Source organism: Gavialis gangeticus, unplaced genomic scaffold (assembly GCF_001723915.1).
Source record: "Gavialis gangeticus isolate Ggan-Ray unplaced genomic scaffold, GavGan_comp1, whole genome shotgun sequence".
Taxonomy (NCBI): Eukaryota; Metazoa; Chordata; order Crocodylia; family Gavialidae; genus Gavialis; species Gavialis gangeticus.
Genome location: NW_017729004.1, coordinates 15,171,634 through 15,182,222, shown reverse-complemented (window position 1 = coordinate 15,182,222; position 10,589 = coordinate 15,171,634). Strand labels below are relative to the sequence as shown.

Here is a 10,589-nt window from a genome sequence, read left to right as displayed (position 1 = left end):
GCCTGGCACCCTCAGGCCTGGGGCAGGCTGGGACCTTCTGGGACCCGCTGAGTAAGTTCTGGCCACTGCTGCTGGGGTAGGGGTAGGGGTAGGGGCAGGGTGAGCTCGCTGCCACTAGGGCCATGCTTGGGCAGAGGGCGGTTCCCAGGGCAGCTTCACAGAGACCCCGCTCAGATCGGGCATGCAGGGGTCCCCCCTCCCTAGGCTTCAGACTCCTCTCCAGGCTCCAAACCCCACACACACAGCCCCCCACAACCACCACCCCAACCGTACAAAATACCTACATAATTTTGAGTTTTTCTGAGCATGATGTTGAGTTTTTAGCCGTGCAATTAAAATCATGATTAATTGCAACTAATTTTTTTAATTCTGCAAGTACTTGCAATCAAATTTTCTAATAGTTTGACAGCCCTATAATTTGCATAAATTACTGAATCCACAGCAATGTTTTGCAGATAATCAGCTGATAAACCTATGTGAACTGTCTTTAACCAACCTAAACGCAAAAGTTTTGTTGTGATAAATGAGAAGTGTCATGTAGGCACAGTCTCAAAGTGAAAATCTTATGGACATACAGCATATGTTTCGTATTGATTCTGTTGTGCTTCTGCTGAAGGGAAAAGATTTTCAGGAATAAGCCCAAGGTAGTAACCCTTGAAATTGCCTAGTATAGTATTTTTGTTACAGTAGTGCCTGGGGACCCAACCAGGATTGGAGCCTGTTTGTGGGAAACACTCTTCAAATAGAGAAGGAGAGCAAGTCCCTGGGCCAAAGGGCTTTAGTTTCACTATGCTGATAATAGCTAAATGGTGTTCCCTTGAATGGGCTTCTAACTGTCTTTGGTTTTTTAAATCCCAGGATCCTCAAGAGAGCTCTGATAAGCTGAAGGACATTGTCTTTTGTAGCAACAACTGCTTTGTCCTTTATTCAGCAGCTGCACAAGCAAAAAAATCAGAGAGCAAGGTAAGTATGTAGCTCTGGGTCACAAACTAATAAGCAGGGATTATTTTGCAACTTCTCTAATTAAATAGAAAAATCGCTCTATGTAGACCTTGAACTAGGGGTGGTTGACATTTGAATGAGTCATGCTAAAACAGGGCATGAAAATTCTGAAGCAAAAGGAAGAACAGGACTTCAAATCAATACTCCTGTTTGCTGAAAATATAAAGCTAAGGGCAATGCTGTTCAATGCATTAGCAACCTTTCCTTGACTAGGTTTAAGGACTCAGTCTCGGACTACCACTAAAATCAATGGAAGTCTTTCTGATGACTTCATTGGGCATTGTTTCAAGCTTGAGGTGCATTCGGTTGAGCTGTTCTGTGCAGAGGAAGAAATCATTAACAACTGTACAAATACTAACTGAACATAAGTTTGCAGGAACACTTTAAGCTCTTAGTACAAAGGTTAGGCAATATAATCTTACTCAGTTGGCTTTTTATCTGCATTAAATGCCCATTTTAAAGAACTAATTACCAAAGTATAAGTTGATAAAGAACATGGTGACTGGTTATGACAGGAGAACGTGGGCAGTAATTATGGAAGTAATGAGTTTGCCTAACATTTCAAGAAACACGCTCAACAGCAAATGTGGTTAGGCTAAGTATTTTGCCCGTGTTCTCCAGAGTGAAGTTCATTTACATTTTAGGCCTGTGCCTAAAATGTCAGGTGCATTCATTTAATCTTCCTCACTGAAATAGGCAAAAGAAGCCATTTCCTCCCCGTAGTATGAGAGGGATATGCAGCAACCGTGAACCATTCAGAACTGATCAGGAAGGGGGAGGGATGGCAGGGAGGAAGGCAAGGTAAAGACACTTAAAGCAGGGTGTCTCCGTGTATATGAATCCAGAATAGCACTAAGCACACTGTGTTAGGGCATAAGACATTCATTAAAATTAATAAATGCTTCCCTTATTACTGTGCGTTTTCCAGATATCCCTGAGTTATGGTTAATTTCAGAGATACTAAAATTGATTATGCAGCTTAATTTGACAATAGCTTCACTTTTAAATAGATTTTAATATCATGATTAAATTGTGTTCATTGAAGTCTAAGCAATCCTAATATTGTCACTGACTTAATACATACAATCCTTCAACCCACTTAATTTAGTTGGTCAAATAATTTTCCTTTTTCCAGTTGAACTGTATTTTTCTTCAGGTAAGGTGGAGAGAACTGAATGCTGTATTTTAAGTGTTATATAATCAATGCTTTATAATGCATTAACGTAAGAGTCACAAATTTACTGTATGACGTGATAGCTTTGGCACAAGCCAGCACTTTACTTGCCTTTATTGCTCCTGCTGAATGGTCGGAGGCAATAAATATTGGATTTATCAGTTCATCCATATCTTTTTCCTGTACCACAATAAGGAATTCAGTACCATTAAAAAGGACTTTTATTGGGAGTTAGCTGTATCCAAATGGATCGTTTTCTATTTAAGTGTATTTGTTAGATTTCATATTTGGCCACTGAGCCCTTTCACGTAATCTGTCAATATTATCTCTAAAATATACATATCCTTTTGAATCTTGACCCCCCCCACACACAGCCATTCAGGACTCCACTTCTCATCAGCTTCCCTGAAAAATACACACGTTTTGGGCCGAATTCTGTTTCAGCTAGTGGGTGACCAAAGCATTGCTTAGACCTAAGTCTGAGTTACCCAACTATTGTGTAGGACTAACTCTGTCTTCCCCTCTGGATGTCTGAGTTCCCCCATTAGAGGAGTAGGGCAAGAGCTGTGTGTTACCTCATCCTGTTCCTAGAAGAGGGGAGTCTGGGGGAGATGATACACATGCTCTTCTGTGATAGTTGAGTAACTCAGAATTAGTCTGCAGCTGCTTCTTGGTTTTCATCTAGGTGAAAAAGGAATTCTGTCCTTCATGCCAAGTTTTTCTCCCTCTTTCAGATAACCAGCTGTGCATCCATTTTAGCATCTTCCTGTTAACCTTTATTTTGGAGATTTTTATATAACAGTCCTTCATAGTTAACTGTCCAAAACTTCCTAAAATAGAAACAACCGACAGATTTTACTACGTTTCTATCTAGGCCATTTTTTGTTTCCATTTGTTTTTAAGCCTCTAAAAATAGGGAAGTTGATGCATCTCCCTGTAAACTGTAAAGAAGCCATATATATGTTAATCTAACCAGAGCAAATGTATTGCTCTGTGGCCCAACACAAATTGTGCTACCAATGAATCAGAATGGCTTCTCTTTTCCCCCTTGTTGGGTTTTTCTACCATAGTGTTTTGCATTCAAAACATAACCCTGGAGTCGTGTGTGACCTGAAGGGTATTTGTTGTTGTGTGAGGCTTTTTAAGGACTTTCTATGTATTTCCCAGGAATTAATTCCATCCTTGCCACAGTCGCCAATGAAAGAAATGCAACCGAAAGCATTCCATCAGTACAGCAACAACATCTCCACTTTGGATGTACATTGTCTCCCTCAGTTCCAGGAAAAAGCATCTCCACCTTCATCACCCCTTATCACCTTCCCTCCTGCATTTGAAGCAGCCAAGGTAGAGGCAAAGCCAGATGAGCTTAAGGTAACAGTGAAGCTAAAGCCGAGGTTAAAAGCAATACACAGTGGTCTTGATGATTGTCGACCTCCTAATAAAAAATGGAAAGGAATGAAATGGAAGAAATGGAGCATCCAGATTGTGATTCCTAAAGGATCGTTCAAGCCTCCTGGTGATGAAGAGATAGACGAGTTTCTCAAAAAACTGGGCACAACCCTTAAGCCTGACCCTGTGCCTAAAGACTATAGAAAATGTTGCTTCTGTCACGAAGAGGGTGATGGATTAACAGATGGACCAGCAAGGCTGCTTAACCTTGACTTAGACCTTTGGGTCCATTTGAACTGTGCTCTTTGGTCTACAGAGGTCTATGAGACACAGGCTGGTGCCTTAATAAACGTGGAACTAGCACTGCGAAGAGGCTTGCAAATGAAATGCATGTTCTGTCACAAAATGGGCGCTACCAGCGGTTGTCACAGGTTAAGGTGCACCAATATTTATCACTTTACCTGTGCCATTAAAGCACAATGCATGTTTTTTAAAGACAAAACTATGCTTTGCCCCATGCACAAACCAAAGGGAGCTCATGAGCAAGAACTTAGTTACTTTGCAGTGTTCAGGAGAGTCTACGTTCAGCGGGATGAAGTGCGGCAGATTGCCAGCATAGTACAGCGGGGAGAGCGTGACCACACTTTCCGTGTAGGGAGCCTAATCTTCCACACTATTGGGCAGCTGCTGCCACAACAGATGCAGGCGTTCCACTCTTCAAAAGCGCTCTTCCCTATCGGTTATGAGGCCAGCCGGTTGTACTGGAGCACGCGATACGCAAACAGGCGCTGTCGCTATCTCTGCTCTATCGAGGAGAAGGATGGGCTTCCACTGTTTGTGATCAAAGTCATTGAGCAAGGTCATGACGATCTGGTTCTTTCCGATACAACACCAAAAGGTAACCACAACTGTGCAAGCTAATCTAAGAGCTGTTGTAACATTTCACCCGTGTTTTCCTGGATGGTTTTCTTGCTTTTTCTGTTTAAAAACATAACTTGCTCTCTGATCATCTGTATTGTGTAAGTGTGACTTCTATACCCAAGTGCCAAGGCTGTAATTCAGTCTCTTGAGAGCTTTATTCTGTACTGTGCATTTTAAATATGAGACTTGTTACAGTGAATGGGGACACAATATTGTGGACTGCAGATAAAATGGAAGAGCAAAGGATGTTTGCGGCCACTTCATAAGGAGGTGCTATATTGGAACGGTTCCCAACCTTTTATGCTAAAAACACCCCTCCATAACTTTCTAGAATTTAGTGGCACCTAAAGACAACTTTATTGCCTATGGTGTTTACCTTCTTGCACCCTGCAGCACCTTAAAAGGATCTCACAGGTGAGGCAGGTAGCCGGGGACCCCTGAGAAAGCATGGTAGCATGGGGGTGAATGGTGCTCAGAGCTGGCAGGGAACTTAGCAGTGAGCCATTAGACCCCTGTAGGAGGCAGCTGCCTGTAGGGGGGGAGGGGGTGATAGTGGCCACTGGTGCCAGGTAAGGGTGGCAGGGTCCTTCCACCATCTCCCCCATTTCTGCCCCCAGCCTGTACCTGAGGAGTGGTGCAGCTGCCCCCACTAGCTCTTCCTCCAGGGACTTTGGATGCCAATGTCCAGAGCCACCTGCCCCCACAACCCGTTCCACCAGCTCCAGGAGTACGGGAGGAGCAGGGGAAATGAGCTGGCCTGAAAAAATCCAGCCCCCCCCTGCCACTTCACTTCAGTGTGCCGCTCAAAGCACAAGGGCAATCAGCTCCTGGGCTGCACTTAGCTCAGCTCATCCTTCTGCTCCTCCCGTGCTCCTGGAGCCAGTGCAAGGGACTCTGGGCAGTGCTGCTAGGATGGGCACAGGGTAGCCAGTGCCGGCCTCATCTCATCTCAGGAGGCGCCGGGTGCAGAACTGCTGCTGCATTGCCTCGCTGTATTCCATCCCCACCTCGTAAGGAAGCACCAAGGAATATAAATGAAAACTGGACAAAAGAAGAAGAAATACGTGTGCATTTAAGGTGACCGTCTCTGCCTGTGGCGTTTTGGGGCTTGCTCTGTATTGCAGCGCTCTGATCTCCAGATCAGACCTGTTCAAGTTAATAATGGCACAAAAATGTTTTCCACCCCCCCGCTCCCAACTGCAGACTGTGAAAACACAGCAAGGGCTCTGAGAGTCAAGCTGGTTTCTTCTGTTTCATACATCAGCCCCAGCAATTTGTGTGCGTGCAACCCCATTATCTTCAAATTATGCCTTCAGTGACTTGCGCAGATGTATTGGACTGCAGCTTTACTAGATTATTCTGTACATACATGATTCACAAAACAGAATGGGTTCCAGCTGCCTCAGCCCTAGCCCTGCGCAAGCAATAACTGTATCACTGCTTGCAAGAGTACCTTTATCACTGAGGTACAGCTGAGGCCGAATCCATGCAAAGAACAGCCCTGACAAATTAAGAAATTGGGGTTTGTTTTTTTTACCTAATCACATTTCAGAGCATTGAAAGTGCATTTAGTCAGGTCAGCAGTATTGTACCAGGGTTTGTTAGGCATGGAGGTGCTGTGTAGACAGTACACTCAGACCCCGATAAGGATAGAAATGCCCTGTAGTGTTCAGCGGGGACATGTAACTAAATGAGGCAAGTCAAACTATAGAAGGGGCCTCGTTGTTATTCAGCTGCTGTACAAAATTTGAAGGGTGGTGATCAGTCAGAGAAAACTAGAGCTTCAAGTGTCCAAAAGGATAACAAAGGACCCATTTGTGCTCAGACACGATGGTGATGAGCACTGGCTGGATGTGCTTGTCGGCAGTGTGACTGGCACCATGCTTCTTAGTGGGTAGAGGATCCTTGGGTCCAAGAGGACTTAGCACATTGCCCCACTGTCTTCTCCCTCCACTCTTAGCCTGACATGACCACCAGTCTGAGGGGTTAAAGATGCATCCTGCAATGTTAACACATCCGAAAAATTTCTAGAGGTGTCATACCTAACTGACCGAGTCATTCTCATGGTGTGAGCATATTGTTTCTACAGCTCTTCTTGTGCTGTGAGAAAGAGAGGTCAAGATCCCAACATCTTCAAATCCGCTTCATAACAGCATGTACCCACCATAAGGCACTTGAGAAATAATCAGTTTAAGGAAGTGAAACATTCTGATTATTTTGGGAAACTTTACTTTGTGTATGATTTTTAAATATATCTAATTAGCAGGAGAAAATCACCTGTCTGAATTCATTTTGTCGTTATTGAACTTAAAATTCTTACCCAGCATAAAGCGTGGGTAGCCCTCCTTAGAGCCGAGAGAAGTATAATGGAAGTGCAACATTGTCTTGAATTATGCTCATTAGTATATAATTATTCAAAAGATTATCTACTTAAACTTGACAACGCTGCTGTATTTTATTTCTTTAAGACGATCTATCCAGATGTAAAACCAATGGTCACATCACTCTTTGGCCTTTTTAAGAATCGTTTCTGGCTCTAATATCTGCATTTGTTTGCTAAAGCTATAGCTGTTGACTTTGTTCTGTTCATTGTAATGTTTTTCCACGTGGTGCTGTAGGTGTGTGGGATAAAATCTTGGAGCCTGTTGCTTCTGTTAGAAAAGAATCTGAAATGCTCCAGCTGTTTCCTGGATATTTGAAGGGTGAAGACCTCTTTGGGTTGACAGCCTCTGCAGTGGCAAGAATCGCTGAATCAGTGAGTCATTGCCCCCATTCCTGCCTGTTATTTTACTTAAATTAAATATTAACATTTTACAACAACATAGAACATCTCTGATGGAAATGATGCATTGGTCACACATGTATTTGTGTAAATGTTAATAAGTAGATTAGCTCCTACTTTGTAGTGACTTTACCATTTAGAAGCTGGTCAGAGGCCCCCAGGAATGGAAAGTCTACTGGGGGGGACATGAAAAGCAGTTAATCCTTTTCTACCTTGGGATACTCCAAACTTCAGGCAGCACTGGGAACTGCTTGGAGAAAAGGGCAGCCAGTGATAAGATGATTGGGTGAAACCTCAGTCAACAGGTCCAGTCGCTGGGAATTGGAGAAACTGCTGTCTTTAGCATAACTGCTGAGAGAGACGAGGAGAAAACTAGGCTGCATTTCCCCTAAGGCAAGGGTTCCCAAACTGTGGTACACGTACCCTGTGGGCACACAAGGCATCTCTGGGGGGGTACATGGGAGAAATTTGTGTAATGGCAGATTTAATTTTTGTTTATAATAATAATTGGCATATCAGCGGTTAAAATATACATCGTATGCTGGTAGGGGTACACGGGCAGCTGGTAAATCTGGAAGTGGGTACGCAATAAAGAAAAGTTTGGGAACCTCTGCCCTAAGGAATAAGGAGACATCCTTCGTGCAGAGGTGCCACATGAATCACTGGAGGTAGTGATGCTCCCTCCATTTAAAGCTGTTTTCTGCCTTTTGAGGGTAGGATCAGTTGTACCAAATAGATATGCTGCACGCACACAGCGTTTTGGGACAAGGCTCACACACTGGAAAGGGAAACAACAAGATGTGAAAAAATAGGTTCCCTCTATGAATCTTATATAATTTTTCAGGAAAAAATCTTGCAAATCTTAAAACTTTTTGTTAAAACAGTAAAGCAGGTTTTGCTTTCAGATCTTTGCTGGAAAGACTGGCTTTTTAAATTTCCTCCTTTATCAGTAAGAAAATTTACTCTCAATTCTTAAAACTTTTAAGCATGGGTTAGACACCTGGCAGGCATGCTCCTAGCTGATGTTCTAGGTACTTGATCCTATCTCTGAGCACAAGCTAGACAAGATGCCTCCATTTCAGTGATATCAAATACAGTGCATTTGTGGGCAGGTACCTGACATTATGGACCAACTTGCAGTCTCAGGCACCCACCATGTATTTTTGGTGGGAAACTGGCCAGAGGAACAGGCAGCCTTGCTTAAAATGTAATTTATCTCTATACATTTGCATATACAAACTAATCTTATGGTGTAGAGAAGAACCATTTTTGTCAAAGAAAATGCTACAGAAGCCTTGCCCAAAAACTAGTCCATTAAGTTTAAGTCTGAGCTATTCAGATTGTTTTACTGGAACCCAGGTTTTAGAAGACATTCACGTGTAATTGTTGCTTTTTCAATCTATTAACATGCGACTACTTGATCTCTTCCAGCTTCCTGGGGTTGAGGCCTGTGAAAATTACACTTTCCGATATGGCCGCAACCCTTTAATGGAACTTCCTCTTGCCATCAACCCCACGGGCTGTGCCCGTGCCGAGCCTAAAATGAGTACCCATGTCAAGAGGTTTGTGTTAAGGTATTTTGTTTTAATTTCACATAGTACAGCCCAGGGTTTCTAGGCCGCCTAGGGTTATTTGTGCTTTTGTCTGCTGCTTACAAACCCTGTTGTCTTTGGCTGTGTATGTGCATGCCCGAACAAAGGGGAGCGCTTTGTTGTCTACGCTAGCTGGCTTTAAGTGTGTGTTTGTCTGAAAGAAATTTTAATGCAGTTTGGTTTGTGGTTGTATTCAGAGAAATCTTCAGTTTGTCTTGTATTCTTTCCTGTTATATGCCCAACTCCCACAGGCCTCACACCTTGAACAGCACCAGCACATCCAAGTCATTTCAGAGCACAGTTACGGGAGAGCTGAATGCGCCTTACAGTAAGCAGTTTGTCCATTCCAAGTCCTCTCAGTACCGGAAGATGAAGACAGAATGGAAGTCCAACGTGTATCTGGCTCGCTCTCGGATTCAGGTCAGTCACAACATCGCTTCCTTTTTCAAATGCACCAGAACGTATTTGATCTCGTATACATTTCCCTGCAGGGTGCGTGTAGCATGTGTATGGTGAACTGTTTCTGCAGACAGTCTATAACAGAGATTTGCTTTTCGTTTAATTTTTGATGTGCTATCTTGGAAAATTGAATTCCAATATTTTCTCTCTGGGCCCACTTAACTACTTTCTCAAAAGAGTTGCAGTTTAGCGAAGAAACTAAAATATCTGGAGTCTTTGAAGCAGCAGCGATGGAAACATCATGGGCATATCAAGTAGTGATTTTGGGGCCCAGCTAATTTGGAGGTCTAACTAAAAAGATGGGTGACCGGGATGTTGAGTAAAATATTTTTTCATATTGATAAAATTAAGTGGTTAATTTATTGTCTTAGGGGGCATCCTGCCAAGTGTTTCAACTCCTTGAAATATGTTGCAAAATCTGTATGCTGTGCCTTGTATGTAGGTGCTGTATATGCTAGATTGGACTGTGAACAGATATTTAAGTGACTAAAGTACTACCACATCTACTGGAGCTCATAGACGGCACTAGTTTCTTTTTCAAGGAATTTACAATTTCTACACAAGTCAGAAAGCTCTAGGGTAAGAAGCCCAGAGGATCACTGGTCTGAAAGGCAGATGATTTCAATGCGATTTTCATATTTCTCAAACGTAAGGATTCAGATGCAGAAAAACTATTTCTGCATCCTGACGTTGGATAGCTAAAATTACAAATAAATGGAAATGCAAAAGCAAAGAAACTGAGGAACGTACAATTCAGGTTGTTTGCTCCTTTAAACTTTAAAAAATCCATTATTTTAATTCCAGCTTTATTGTGCTCTTAGTTGTTCCTGTTTTTCTGGGTAAACGTGTTGTTCTGTATGTCATTGTTTGTTTCAGAGGGTATGCTCTAAAACCCAAAGAATATATATCAATGGATTTCTGCTTGCATTTCCTGACTTTCGTGTTCTTTAACTGTCTTGCTTTATACTTTTCATTGTCTGTTTTTTGCATGATTTTTTCCAAAGTGGTTTTGAAGATTGACATAGGGGTCAAATATAAATGTTCATCAACGCTGAAATTTTGTATCACCCAGTATTTTTTTTTCTTGTAGGGCCTGGGCTTATATGCTGCTAGAGACATTGAAAAGCACACCATGGTCATTGAATATATTGGAACTATCATCCGTAATGAGGTAGCAAACAGGAAAGAGAAGCTTTATGAATCTCAGGTACTGTATATTATTTATGTCTTTACTACTGCTGCCATTCCTGTTCCAGGTATTCACACAAGA

The 10,589-nt window shown here is 42.5% G+C and overlaps 1 protein-coding gene across 6 annotated transcripts in view; it reads left to right on the top strand.

Annotated features, from left to right (window-relative positions):
• Positions 1 to 10,589, top strand: part of KMT2C (lysine methyltransferase 2C) — a 246,640-nt gene that overhangs the window by 232,457 nt on the left and 3,594 nt on the right. For 5 of the 6 annotated variants that reach the window (XM_019508137.1, XM_019508136.1, XM_019508134.1 and 2 more), the window contains 6 exons: positions 859 to 963; positions 3,344 to 4,463; positions 7,105 to 7,241; positions 8,700 to 8,842; positions 9,112 to 9,280; positions 10,410 to 10,526. In XM_019508137.1, coding sequence (XP_019363682.1) covers positions 859 to 963; positions 3,344 to 4,463; positions 7,105 to 7,241; positions 8,700 to 8,842; positions 9,112 to 9,280; positions 10,410 to 10,526 — 1,791 coding nt within the window. The remainder of the gene's footprint in view (positions 1 to 858; positions 964 to 3,343; positions 4,464 to 7,104; positions 7,242 to 8,699; positions 8,843 to 9,111; positions 9,281 to 10,409; positions 10,527 to 10,589) is intronic. The other variant, XM_019508133.1, reaches the window with a different exon arrangement.